The sequence below is a fragment of the Peromyscus californicus genome, unplaced genomic scaffold (genome assembly GCF_007827085.1).
Source record: "Peromyscus californicus insignis strain IS unplaced genomic scaffold, ASM782708v3 Scaffold_11__1_contigs__length_118956290, whole genome shotgun sequence".
Classification (NCBI taxonomy): domain Eukaryota; kingdom Metazoa; phylum Chordata; class Mammalia; order Rodentia; family Cricetidae; genus Peromyscus; species Peromyscus californicus.
The window spans coordinates 27,911,668-27,926,630 of NW_026294402.1; the positions used below are offsets into that span (position 1 = coordinate 27,911,668).

The window sequence follows — 14,963 nt, forward strand, 5'->3', positions numbered from 1 at the left end:
AATTCTTCTAAGACACAACTGTGTCTACAGGTTTTCAGACGGAGGGAGCCAGCCTCTCTGGTGAAGTTATTTCGGTTAGATTCGTTTGAGCCCTTGCCTTGTAATTCAGTTTGTTCAAGCTCTGGACGTTCTGCCCCTTCCACCTGGCACCCACCCTAAAGTGGCAGTTTTCGGATTCCCTCCACGTCCAGGCAACAGAGTGTACTGGGGTTGGCCCAGGTAGCATCTATCCAACAGACTGGAGGACTTAACAATAGACCCCCGCCCTTGTAACCAACAGCACCAATACCTAGGACAAAGAGAGGCTATTTCCACATAATGACATAACTCGTGGCAACACACGTGGAGGCGTTCCGTTTGTTAAATATAGTTATTTCTATTTTAAAACTGAAAGAGCTGGCTGTAATTTTGGGAAGGTGGAACCTAGCGGAGGCCAGGAAGCACATGCCTGAGGGAAGGGTGGACACAGCGAGCTGCACTCCTTACAGGAAGGAATGGTGGCGTGAGGCAGCCTTGCCTCCGCTCTCTGAGGAGGTTTCATCCTGGAGTACCAGGCCACTCATGGAAAATCTGCCTGGTTCTGTGCTTGAGAGTGGGGCTTCTGGAATCTGCATGCCAGGGTTCTGCTTACATTTGAGATCCTGCCTTGGATGGTAGCTAGGGAGTCAGGGAGGATGTGCAACTTTCCCTGGTTTGCATTCCCTGAAGACTAGGGAGCTGGGTAGGGTTTCCATGTTCCAAGGGACAGGCCTACCCCTCCACTACAGCCCCCCCCCCATACTGGAAATGTGGGCACTGGCCAGGCAGCTGGTTTCCAAGGTACCTGCAGGCACAATGACTCTCCGTTCGTTGGTGGTCATGTTGGGAGGAGGGGGGCCATTCTTCTCATCCATGTAGCTATTATAGTTCATGGGGTTGCTTTCACCTCCGCCCACCAGCTTGTTGCATTTGCTGACACTGCAGTCCACAGGAGACTCCCTGGAGAGAGAGGAGACAAAGATAAAAAATCATCACTGTGGGGACATCTCACTCCAGCTTCAGCAGGGTTGGCAAGTCCCTTAGACACCCACGGGAGAGTGATGACAGTGATGATGAGCTCTTACTGCCACCCTCCATGAAGAACCCAGCCTGACTCTGTCATAAGCACTGTGCCTCCTGGCTGAATGCATTTCAGTGGCCTGCAGCCTTCCCAGTCGGTCTGCAGGGTCCAGTTTCAACCAGATTGCCAGGGACCAACCCTTTCCACGTTCACTAGTCATTTTCTCAGACAGGCCTCCGCCGCAGTCCTATAGCACTTGGTGTCTTCCTCTGTTATAGGTCTGATCACAGCATGAGATGTGGCCTGTCATTGACGTTTCTTGAGATAGTGTCATCACTCGCTGGTCCAGCTATTTCTATTGCACACGTACCATGCTAGTGCATTTTTCATACACTGTTTGCTTTATCTGACTCCCAATAACCCTTCCAGATCTGTGGAGCAAGGGTAAGTTACTACCTCCCCTTTATGTTACCAGAATGGAAAGATGTGCTGACTGGCAGCACCACATAGTTAGTAAAGGTAGATATAGGACTCAGTTCCCCATTGTTGAGCTTTTCAATTAAAGTTCACATACTGAAGAGCTGGGTGACGCAAGGAAGAGGAATAGCACCCAGGACTGCCATCCTGATCTGCAATGACTCTTGTAGCGTTTAACAGCCCTGAACAGTAAGCTCACAGACGTTCACAATATGGACATGTGTAAAGGAGAAAGCACATCGCCCATCTTGGACTCAAACAACACAGCCCAGTTAGCATTTGATGTTTGCAGCATCTGGCACTGAGCAATGGGCTGAGGAGGTAGACTGACACACCCCCTGTGGCCAGCTGAGGCAGCTGAGTACACACAGAATACTCTAGCCATCCCCAGGGACCATCAGCATAACATCATGGCACTCTCAGCATGCCAGGAGAGGTGCCATCCCGCCTTGCCCAGGTTTTACTCAGTCCTTCCAAGAAGCAGAACCAGAGCAGACTCCTAGAAGGTGCAGTGGGGGCTGTGGTATGGTAATGCCAGGCAGCAAGCATCATCTGGGCAGCCTGGGAGATGGCCAGTTCTCTTGAGAGTGCCAAACCCGGCCTTCAAACCAAGGAGATCAGACAAGGTTTAGATTATAGTCTGCCAGCTCGGCATGCTAACCTCTCCCTAGCTCCCTGGCCTAACTGCTGTCTCCAGTCACTCTGCTGTCTGTCTTCTGCATTGGGCATGATCAGATTGAGAGCCCTGAAGGAGTGCTGGGGAGCCACCCATTCCCACAACCAGGAGAGCAGTCACCAGCCCAGGAGGCGGGGGAACAGTCCAGGACTCCTGAGAGTCAGGCAGAGTGGGGAGGCCTGAGCACATTCAATAAAGAAAATTAAATGAATTTGTTTCTTAATCTGAAAGGAAAAAAATATTGCAGATCACTTATCATGGCCGGGAGATAAATGCTCCACTGAGATATTAGAAGTCAGACGGTAATTTTTTCCTGATGTCTTACCGAGGAGAACATGGGCTGAAAATGAAAATAAGATGTATAACTTACACATGTTAGAATTTAAGGTTTTACTATTTGCCTACTGTTTTTCCAGGCAGAGAACCAAGAACCAGCCGTCAGAGTCCCAGATTGTTGAAGGTTTAATGTCCCCATGGCAGTCGGAGGGGAGGCGGTAGCATGTCGGGACTTTTCACCAGCGCTCGGCCCTTTGGCTTCTGCTGTTGAAGGACTTGGCTTGAGATGAAGCAGCCCCAGTCAGACCCGGGTGCCTGTGTCTAAGCTGTGCTGGCCCGAGCACTCTGCCCCACCCCCCAGGAAAACTATGCATATGTGTGCATACACATTCACACATCCATTTCATCACACACAGCACACATATACATAATGAAAATATTCAGACTCTAACTTTACTACATATATACACACACATAAACAATTCGCTACACTCTACACACTTTACTACACACATCACATACACAATGCTAACACACATGTATATATCCACATACTTCACCACATATATTCATGTTCACACACACGTACACACACGTGCTACTTCACACAGTACATGCACACACACAAATACCCATATCCATGGCCCATCATATACCTCTACATACAATACAAATGTGTACACATGCACTCCATACACACATTCCTACAGCCATACATATTCTATCATATAAAACACATGTATACACTCTATTATGTATATAATATACACATGCACACACTCATAGGCTATCACACACATATGGTTATGATTAATGAACACCCTTCATCACAGATATGCAGGTATATGCTAACACACACACACACACACACACACACACACACACACACACACACACATACACACACACACACGCAGGAGCTCACACCACCACAATCTTGTTGTCTTCCCCAGATTCTTGTCAGATGAAAAACCATCCAAATGCCAGAGAAGCTTGGAGAATTAAGTTGGCCTGTAACCAACTTAATTGGTTAAGTGGGGTTTTCATGGGCTGGTGAGGGCTGGGCTGGGGATGGTGGACAGCACACACACACACACACACACACACACACACACACACACACACACACACACACTTCCTATACAGGGCGCCCAGAGCCAGACAGCCAGATTCAGTGGTAGCAGAAGAGATGCCTATTTCAAGGCCTCCCTTTAACAATCTTATGATGACGGGGGAGAAGAATTTTAAAACGTTCTTTTTCATAGGAGTCGAGCCTTGGGATTTCTGCATTTAAAACTGGCTTCTTGCTAGGCAGAGGTTAGAACCTCAGAAGTGTCCAAATTAGTGGCCCTTATGGTTTGGAGCTGTGCACAGTGGTGCATGGGTGACAAGGTTGTCCCCACGCTGCAGAGTAAAAAAAGATGAGACACAAAACAAAGCTTGCCTTAGAGTGACCAATGATGAGGGTGCCCTGGGCACGGACAGGAAGCAGGTGCAGAAAAGCAGGGCTCCCCTGGGTTCTACTGCAGCAGCGTCTAGCTGACCGGTGAGTGGCACTCCATTTGTTAGCTCACAGAAATCCTAGCTGTCACCCCTCCTCCAGCCTTCTTCCAGCTGTACCCTAGAGGCCTGTTACCTGCCTGACTGCCCCTTCCTTGGAAAAAGGCCCCTTTCTTGGTCCCAGAGAGTTGCCATCAAGGCCTGCAAAAAGGCCTTTCTTAGAAAAAAGGCCTGACACCCACCCAAGACCTTTGCCCCCCCTGCAGAGCTGGACATCCTACTCTGGTTCAGGGTGAGAAAGAAGGAAATCATACCTCGCGGGCTTGCGCACTTGCCTGCCAGATTCGCCTCCATCCTCTGTGCCTCAGCGGGACGGCACAGCCATGGGCTTGGTGACCACTGCCTGTCCAGGTGAAGCCTAGCATAAAGGCTGCTCTTTAATGAGGCAGCTGGCGCCTGTGAAGAGGGCTTGAGGAAAACAAGAGAGAGGGGAGGCGGGGAGTCCCGGAGGGGGAAGAGGTTTGGCCATTCATTTTGCCCATACGGCTGCTGCTAATTTGTATTGAGACCTGTACTTAGAGCAAGCAAGGGGTTGGGGCCCACAGGCAGCTGACTGTACTGGAGCAGGTGACAAGAGGGCTCGAGGCTGCCACAATAGAGCAGGGAGGAAGTGATGCCTTGAGAGTGTAACTCTGCGCATCTCCACCTCAGGCCTGGGGAAGGCCGCAGACAGCAGGCCACAGCAGTACGACATAACCATGCGAGGCAGAAGCTTCTATTCCTGTGTGCTTCTTGAACACCGCTTTCAAAAGACTGCCAGTGGTTCACACAAGCGCCTTCAGCCTCTTAAGCAGTATAAAACAAGGTGTGAAATCCTCAGAGGAGGGAAGGGATGATGGACTTCCCATTTCACTCAGAGCTCCTGGACACATGGTGCATCGTCAGGTCACAGATCTGCTGACAGTCAAGGGGCACCCAATGCCCACAGAGCCTGCAGGGCTCCCTGGTCACATGGCTGCATTAGAGTCTCTCCCTGTGTCTTTCATGTAGCGTGCACAATACACACCTGAGGAATCTGGGCTGCCTTTAGGGTTTCTGTGAGATCTATGTGTGGAAGTGCTTCATTGCTTTTGGTAAGGAAGTGTTATTTCAAGAGAAGAAACAAAGGAAACACCGCACACAGGTGGTGTGTGGGTCCTACCTATCTCCCCGTGCAAGGTTTAGAATTTAGAAATGTAGGAAGGTGTCAGGGAGGCGCAAGTGAAAGAGCGAAGGAGGCTCATTTTTTGGGGTGTGGAACAGGATTCTCGGGGTGTTCAGTGCTTCCTGATGATGCTGGTCAGTCCAGGATATCTCAGAGCAAGCGATGCTAAGTTCAGATCCTGAATGTCGGGTACCTAAAACTAGTTGTTAGGTTTTCTCCCTCTCAAACTGATAGTGTTTCCCTCAGGCACTGTTTTCTCCAATTCCCATGCTTGAGACGGGATACAACTGAGAGTTATTTGCAGACCACAGCTTGGATCAAGTTTCTGAAGTTTATATCCAACACAGAACCTATGGGCCGGGCTGTTTGGAGGGCAACCAGAGAACCAGATTCAACCACAACAGAAAGATGGGAAGGGAGACAGGGTAAGCCTCCCACAACTCAGGCAACCCAGACGATCTCTGATGCCTCACATCTCAGCCCCTCTGTGTGACCGTTTGACCCTGGTCCAGACGGCTCACAGCTATAATGAAAGGCAAGAGGCTATTGCAGTTTGAGAGACACTGAGTACCCCGCTTCCTCCCAAAGACACATACATCTACGGAGCTTCCAATAAGCATGAAGAAGTAGCCCAGAAATCCACACTTCTCAAAGAACATGGTAGGGATGCCCTGCGATTCACTGGGCAAAACATTCTGCCCCAGCACAGTTCAATCCAAGTAGATTGTGAGTTGCATGTTTGATCCACATGGATCATTTTCACCTTACAGGTAGCTGAGTTTTTAAAATTAAAAGAAAAGAAAAGAAGTGAGAGACTGGGGAGATGGCTCAGCAGTTAAGAGCCCTTGTTCTTGCAGAGGACCACGTGGTGACTCACAACCATCTATCTATAACTCCAGTTCCAGGGGATCTGATGCCCTCTTCTGACCTCCACAGGCACCAGGCATGCACATGGTGCACATATACAAATGCAAACACCCACGCACATAAATAAATAAATGAATCTAAGAAGATGAAATGAATTGGAATAATAGAGTAAACACATTGTTATATTAATATAGCCACAGATGTTTGTTTCAGAGGAATCAACAGTCACCTAGATGCTCTGCATTTTATCACACTGAGACTTTGAAATCCCTTGTGTGTAATTACATCACAGCACATCTCAGTCATAGTTTAGCCACAGTGCCAGCTCTCAGCAGCAGGGGGCAAGTTAGTGGCTACTGCATGAGAGCACCGGGGGACACAAGCCTAACCCACAAGCCAAGAACCCCCAAGTTGTCTGCCCTGCTTTGTTTCCTTGCTTGAAATTTAGAAGAATTTCTACATCCTCCTCTACATTTAAAAACTTACTTTGTGTGCCCGTGCATGTATACACACACATGTGTGGACATATATGTGCCACAGCATGAGTATGGAAATCAGAGGACAACTTGAAGGAGTTGGGTCTCTTATTCTGCATGTATGTTCTGCAGGGTAGAACTCAGGTCTTCAGGCATGGTGGCAGGTACTTTTACCCACTAAACAATCTCACTGGCCTTCTCCTGCTGTTTGTATTACGATAAGCGAACTTTCTAAAAATTATCAAATTGTATACAAGTTCTTGGTACACATCAGAATCAGACCCTAATGCTGAACATGCCACATGTTTTGCTCACAGGACACAAAGAAATAGAGCCAGAACTGAATTGGGAATTTCTTCCCTACTGGCCGGTATTTGTGGTGCTAGAAGGCTCTACACAGGCTCTTGGGGGAGAACATGTATCAGTGCTCTCCTTCTGCTGTAAGTCATGCTTGCTATAAAATACTGACCTGTCAGGCACTATATACCCACTGATACAAGTGTGGCATGACTGTATGGTGGGTAACCAGCCACTCTATGATTGGAAGCCTACTGCATCCTTTCTGGTACCATAAACCTGGTCAAAAGCCTGTGGCTGGTGGGATCACGAACCCAATAAGAACATAAGACTGTTGCTTCCCCACATGGACATGTTGTCAAATTTAAATATTTATGTTTGTTTCCATAGACTAGTGCTATTCTCAATCTAGAACAGAAAAGCTTTTTACAGAGAGTGACAGTTAGTGCAGAGACTCATGCCTCATCAAATGCTGAGAATAAGTTACTGCTGAGCTCTCAGCTTTAAGTGGGACATCTAAGTCACATATCCCACCCTCAAGCATACAGAACACTGAGAAGAAGGGATGAAGAGCCGAGGGATGGGGAGGAGTGCCGTAAAATGCTCACACACAGATGCAACATAGCTATTAAAATCACAAACACACATCAGCAATGGATACTGGTGAAAGACAGAGCCTTCAACATCCATTCACTGATAGAGGAGGTGCCCATGAGACATTGCCCCTTCTGGAGGAGATGCTGACTGTTCGTTGCTGCAGATGGGAGTGTTATTTCCTTCCTGGGGGACCAGTTGGAAAGAGGAAGGAATTCAGAGGGAAAGCAAATGGGATAATAGAGGATGATGGGGGTAAATATAATCACAATACACTCATATACATATGAAATTATAAATGTTTTAAAAACATGCAACTAACCAAGTATTATTAATGGTGTTACTCAGAAAATAAGGGAAGTGCAGTGTTCAGGATGGGTAATTTAAATGAGCTGTCATCTATGGATTCATCTCATTTCTTGCACTGTCTGTATGTGTGTATGCGTGTGTGTGTGTGTGTGTGTGTGTGTGTGCGCGCGCGTGTGCGCATTGTGTGCATTTGTACATGCATGTGTTAATGTGCTACTGTGTATGCCTCTGGAGACCAAAGGACAACTTTGGGTGTCATTCCTCAGGAGCCATTTACCTTTCTGTAATACAGGATCTGCAACTTTCCCAGTAGGCCAGGCTGTCTATCCAGTGATCCTTAGAAATCCACCTGCATACCCTCAGCAACTGGGATTACAGGTGCAGGCCACCATGACTGGTGTTTTTTTACACGCCATTTCTTTTGCATAGTTAAGTAGTAATAAGTGAAGGCTAGACATGGTCTCATCTTAAATAAAAGCGTCTTCCTGAAAGTCCTTGTTCCTGGCTTTTTACTGTCTTTCTTGTGAGTGCTTTGAGGATATCGATTAGGAATAGGCCATGTACCTACGTGGCTGGCTCTGGAGTTATTAGACCTTTGCTTCTGCAGAATAGGTGAGACTATTTTAGCTGTTCTGAACCTATGCTGTCACCTGCTGAGCCAGAGCAAGTGAACCAGCTGATGTTACAAGCAAAGGCAGGTAACTATTCCCCCAGTTTACAGAAGTAAAAAGTCCCATTACTTTAAAAAGTCCCCGACTTACACAGGCTTCCTCTAGCTAGGGTCTGTGTGATCAAAGCTAGGTATGACCTAGAAAGTGGGTCCAGAAAGTCTGTTTTCTTACAGGATTTTCTTAGATTTGGAACACTATTCTGGATGATCCAGGAGTCCCCAGGAATCAGGGAAAGGGACAGTGAGCTTAGAGATGCAGTTTCCTTAGCACCCACTCATGCTTAAAATCCACAAGGCAGAGCTCAGCCTCTGTCCTGGCCTGGGCGTTGGTAACAGTGGGGAATCTTCCATAAGTATATCTGTTTCTCAAATGCTCTAAAATCTGAAATAGTTGGGTACCAACATGAGGTCACAAGTAGAAATTTCCCTACCTGATCTCACTGAGAGGCGACAGTCCAAATGCAAATACATGAAACTATAGCTTTACTGTTGGGTGGTGAGCACGTGTACATACAAAACAGTGACTATCATGCTTAGGTACTGTCCCTGTCCCCAAGCTATCTCACTGTGTATAAAAGCATTTCAAAATCTGCAAGAATCTGAAACCTGAAACACATGCCAAATGTTTCAGGTAAGGGAGACTCAACACCTACATGGCATGACCTTGAAGAAGCAACTTGACCTTGGTCTGCTTTCCTATGCCCCATTTAGCTTTTTCCTTAAAAACTACAGGAGCTCTGCTCAGTGAGCAGAAGCTCCACCCACATGCTAGTGAGGGCCGAGACAAGAACTCTACTCTGTTTTAGATTGGGGGGCTGTCAGGGAAAGACTTTGAAGAGGTGATAAATGGGCAAAGACCTGAGAGAACCATATGAATAAATGGAGTAGAAATGTTCTAGGAAGAAGGAACTTGGGGAAGATAAGCTGAGGTAGTGATGTGCTAGGGTGTCCAGGAGCAGCTAGAGTCTTGCCTGATGGAGTAGAGGAAGGGAGGAAGGAAGCCAGGGAGAATATGGCATGGGCAGTGGGACTCAGCTAAGGACTTTAGGTTCTGTTATAAGATGCTAAAGGGTTTTGAGCAAGAAGATTCTCCTTGTGAAAGGCTGACCTTCACTGTTGCCTGTCGGGAGAACAGACCTTGGGAAGGTAAGGGGAAAGCATGGGGTGTTTCTGCAGCAGCTGGGAGAGACACTATGGGCTTGGCAGGCACTGGTAGCTTGATTCAGGTTGCAACAAGACCATAGACTTTCCAACACCGGGATCTGGGTTTTCAATAAGGAGCAGGAGCGCCCTGTGATCTAGGCAATTTGGGAGACATTTCTGAACTGGCTTCATCACCGGAGGGTGCTGGCAGAATGAGATCATGGTGTAGAACCACGACTCACAGGCAAAGAGGGGGTGCAGGAAGATGCTTGAGGAACCAGAGAGCCTCAGCTGGTGCCAGTGTGGCCTCTCTTGGCTTCCTTTCTGCATAATAACAAGGTTAGAATATTGGCTACCTAGGAGAGTGGCAGAGAGCAAGTGATAGAGACTGGATAAAGGTATCTGATAAACTCTACTGAGACTGGACTTACAGGAATCATGGAGTGATCATCATCCTGAGAAGAGAACCGCCATGGAGGGGCTCAAGGCTCAGATCCTCTGAGCTTCCTTAACTCTAGACCCTGGACGGGTGGCCAAGGTTCCACTTCCTGGTTTTAGTTAATGGGATAGAAGTGTGGCAGGATTGAGGGTTCTGGAGGGCAACTCAGAGACAGCTCCAAGGAGGAACTCCCTCCTGGCAGCCCCGCCCGCCCTGCCCCTCCTTCCTCCCTCCCAGAACTAGTCTTCTCCATGACTCACTTTCACAGTTAAGCCTCCTGGAGATGATACCTAAGCCCCAATTCCAGCCCCAAATCCTATCGGCTTTGGTTTCCAAAACCCAGGAGACATTTTAATCTCGAGGTTGTACCACTCGTTCACAGAGGATCCTAAAGGACACAGTGACATCCCTCCCCAAGGCACTGTCTCTCCCCGCCTGCCTGTGGCTACTGACTACATCCGCCTTTCAAATATTCGGACTCAGCAGCCCCCAGTTCTTTTCTCTTACCTGTTTTGCTTCGATTTTAATTAAGCCTAAGCTCTTGTAGTTGCCCCTTTGATATGCCCTTTATGCGTCTCTCCTGGATTTCCATAATCATTGCTGTCACCCTACCCCAGAACTTTGATTTCTAATCTGGGCTATTTTAGTAGCTTCTTATTCTTTCTGCCTCTCCTGTCCCCAGGCCTTGCGGACAATGATTGTTACCTCATCAGCCTTGACTCATGGCTCTGATGCTGTTCGGTGTCCTGTCAGTGCTGAAGGTCAGCCTCAGCCTATGGAATAGGCTCCTTTCTTACCCTATCAATCAAGGTCTTTTTTTTTTTTTTTTAATTTTCACATCCTTTTGCTTCAGGCTGAGTGGATTACCTGGGAATCCATTGAGAATTATCAGGTAATGAACAAGGCTAAAGTGTTCCCTTTTGGGTCTCTGTGTGTAGTGGTCACTGACACCGTTGGGCACTTTGGAGTCACAGACACTGTCCTGGGTCCTTTCCCTATGGCAGCACACTCACTGAACCTGCTAAAAAGTAGGTGTTCTGGCTCTGGCTTAGACGAGATGAAGCTGGTACTCAGATGGATTTAGATAATTTAGCCAAAATGTGGAGGCAGGCCCTGAAGCCTGGGCTCCATGTGCCTGGTTTTGGGCTTCTCACTATAGTGTTCTCTCTATCCCTAGAGTCTCCTCCCCAGTTCCATACGTGAGGCTGTGCCTGGCCTAGACACCTTTCCCAAAGGCCCTTCCCACATACGAGGTTTGCTTCCTGCGCACCGTCCGTCTTTCTCACCATGTCTCTATTTCTACTTGAAGAATGGTTGGGTCATCTTTGCTCTGGTGAGTCCCACCCAGGGAGGTTAAACATCCTCAGTGGCACAGGAAGGGCACCTTTACTGCTCAGTTATTTCCCCAGAGTGGCTGGACCTGGGCCAGAGCCTGACACCAAACACGCATTCCTGAGTATCTGCAATGGGGTCTTGGGGACTTGGCTTCTGTGGGCTACGCCTGGACCCTGAGAGCCAGGTGGGCTTCCTCATCCTATTCCACCCAGTTATGTAGACCTCACTTGCCACAACGGACTAGGGACTGACATGCACTCCCAGGTCAGCCCAGAGTGCCATCTGCCTGCCAGGGTAGCCCTGGGAAGAATTGTGTTCGGGCTTCCCCGGCCTCATACAGGTCAGCTCCGGCAGGCTTACCTCGATCCATTCATGTGGTCATACTCCCGCTTGACGTTGACCCTCACTGGCTGGTTGATCCACTCCTGCTGTGGTGGCAGGGGGTTGATTTTGTGGGGCTGCCCGTAGTCAGGACTCCCCGAAGCAGTCATGTCTGCCTTGGGGAGATGGGCTGCCGCTCCGTACGCTGACTCAAAGAGGGACTGGTCGTCACTCACCACGGACAGAGCCTCCTGCAAGCATGGAGAAGAGACAAAGTTCAGTGACACTTGTCACTCAGGCTAATGGCACCCCTACTTTAAGATGTCACAGTGATATGGGGCTGCCCGGTCATGAAGTTGCAATTGTCCATGTTTAATCGATTCACAGTGTCAGGGGCAGGCTTACCCTTGTGTAAATTTAAGGAATTCATTCTAGGTGACCCTGGGGAGACAGGCATCTGAGCAGTGCAATGGAAGAACCCTAGAAATAGGTGGACTTGCTGAGTGTGCAGACTAGGAGTCTCCTAAAGGAGAGTGGAGATGGGGAGGCTGAACACAGTGGTGGAACATTTGGCCCAAGTGTTGGTTCTGATTCCAGACACAGACAGCAACACATTTTACTAGCTGTGTGGGGTAGTCAAGCTGCTAGTGGAGATGAAAATGAGCATTTTTTTTTCATGAATGAGGCCATGGAGTATCACCAGAGAGGTTCTCTAGATCTATGCCACACGAAGGAATCAGGAAAGCTTCAGCTAGGTCAATTTCAATGTTTGCTTAGATAAGCAAGAATAGCTCTTTTCCTGAAAGAACACAGTGGTATGCTGAGGGCTGACATCAGGTGTGAGTATGTCCTGCAGGATCTTAGTGTTGATGGTTCAGCCCAATAATTCAGGAGGAAGCTCAGATATGTAGAAGAGGCAGCCAGTGTGAGGTCTCTGTAAGAGAGTGTGGTCCTCCAGTTCACACTGTCCCATCTCCTGATTCAGGTGAGGCTTTTGGTAGTAGGTTGAGGCAACCTTACTCTTCCCAGAGACTGTGTGCTGATTAAAGCATGGGGATATGATCTCCCCATTACTCCAAATCACATTTAGCCACATGCAAGGCCATGGTCTGGAGTACAACCTTCACCAGAGCCAAGTAAGGCATAAACAAAAGCTGACTATGTTCCAGAAGAAATGGTAGCCATCTATAATTGCCTCATATCTTCACGTTCTATTACATGCAATCCAGTTGTGAAAGAAAGATAGAATAATATATGGGAAATAGTTATAGCAACATCAAGCACAGAGCAATACTTCAGAGATACTAGCAATGATGGCCATTAGTATTCAGATAAAGGTTCTGTTGGATTCTTGTTCCATGCTAAATTCTTCTCCCTCTCAAGTTCACATGTCAAAGCCCTAACCAACCCCCTTAGATTATAATTCTACTTGGGCATAAGGCCTTTAAGGATATGATAAAGTCGAAAAGAGAATGTGAAAGTGGGTTCTAAACCCAATAGATTCTCTCATTATAAGAAATTTGGATGCACGAAGACCCCAGGGAAGGCTGTGTGCTGAGGACTGACCACACAAGGGATGTAGGGAAAATGATCATCTGCAAAGCAGAGCGAGAAGCCTCAGAGGAAGCCAGCCCTGCTGCCACTCTGACCTTGAATTTCCAGTTTTCAGAACTGTGAGCAAACACATTTATGTTGTTCAAGCCACTCAGCTTGCCGTGTGTTGCTATGGCAACCCTCCCTTTACTTAAGAACAGAATAATAGATGATGAGACCTTTTTAAGTCTTCACATTTGCCCACTTTCCCCACATAATTCATATCTCTGCCTGGAAGGTGTTCTCTAAGACAAATGCCCTTGGTGTGTCTGGTTGTCCTTTGTTCAGACCTAATGTATGTTAGGACTCTTGTGTTCCACCTGCCGCCCCTCTGTAATGTTCAGGTGAAGGCTGTGGCTCTGGAGACCATTTGTATTTTGGTTATTAGATCCTCTCTTCATTTCAGTTAAGAATCTGCTCTGGCTTCGTGTCCCAAACAAATTTAAACTTCTACCTGGGCACCTAGTGTATAGCTCCAAGTTGAAAAAATGCGGTTATGGCCTTTCAGAGGGCTAAGCATGGATCTTTGACATGACTTGGGTGCCACCCAAGATGCCTCAGTCTCCTTTTGACAGCAAAAATGCAGACTACGCCCCAGGTCTGTTGTAGGAAGAGATGCCATCTAAGCAGGTGTCTGCTGTGGAGAGCAGTCTACACTCCTGGTCAATCACTACTTAGTCTTGGGAGTTCCAGCAGAATCCTAGAGATCTTGGAGGCAGAAGCTGACATGGGGATGCTGAGGTGAAGAGCAGACGGTCCCTGTCATTACTGCCATAAAACCAGAAAAAGGCAGGATTGCTGAGTCCAAGGGGACGGACGCACAGATGGTGCAACCAGGACACACAGCCAAGAGGTTGTACCAGGGAATCAATGGGGGAGCAAAGGCTTGGTAGGTGGGACTTTCAGACACTTCTTAAGGAAGTGAGGTGTGCAGGAAGAAGACACACATCCCCACATCAGGAGGCAGGGTGCAAGAGCAGAAAGGCAAGGAACCAGTTTGAATTCATTTTAGAATAAAACTTTCCTTTAAAATACAGGTCCAATCACAGGTGACTTTAGTCCAGAGGCAATGTCACAGGAAGAGAATGAGTGCCCTGATTCGCCCGCAAACGCCCCATACTTCTGACCCTTGTACCCAGCCAGGTACATGCTCACAGATCTGTCTTCCCTCACAGTGCTTTTACCCTCTCCCCTCCTCGTCCCCAGCGCCAATTCTCAGGCCAGATCCAGTTCCTCGCAAAGGCTGTGAATACGGCATGTCCCCAGACATTCTTCCTCCAAGAACTTGCAGTATTTCTACCATGGAAAATCTGTGCTCAGTCTCTTACTTTTCAAGAACTCAGCCTTGCCCTACCTGCCCTACCGTTTGTGATTTCTCACTACAGCCTCTGGAGTTCCAACGGCTTTCACTGGGGCCTTTTGTACTCAATGCAAACCTTCCTGAAAATGTCCTGAGTTTCTGAGCTCATACACCCAAACACACACAGACACACAGAAATACAGACACGCACAGACACACAGACACTCCACATGTACATGTGTACACACACAGTTGGAGGATTGATTCTATTTACAGTCATTGACAGGCAAAGCATTTTCTCCCCATAGCAGCGTAGAGAACAGACTCTGTAGATGAATGAGGTTAGAAAGAGAGAGAATAAAGGAAAAAGGTTTGTTTCCTGTCTGGCTTTCAGACTGAATCTGGAAATCTGAAAGTTGCCAACAGCAATACAGTAAAATATTTGGG

General features: G+C 47.8%; 1 protein-coding gene across 1 annotated transcript in view; it reads right to left on the bottom strand.

Annotated features, from left to right (window-relative positions):
• The window catches only part of Fli1 (Fli-1 proto-oncogene, ETS transcription factor), a 119,818-nt gene that overhangs the window by 42,760 nt on the left and 62,095 nt on the right, over positions 1–14,963 (bottom strand). The window contains exons 2-3 of the mRNA XM_052755994.1: positions 11,663–11,874; positions 824–978 (exon numbers count right to left, since the gene is read on the bottom strand). Coding sequence (XP_052611954.1) covers positions 824–978; positions 11,663–11,874 — 367 coding nt within the window. The remainder of the gene's footprint in view (positions 1–823; positions 979–11,662; positions 11,875–14,963) is intronic.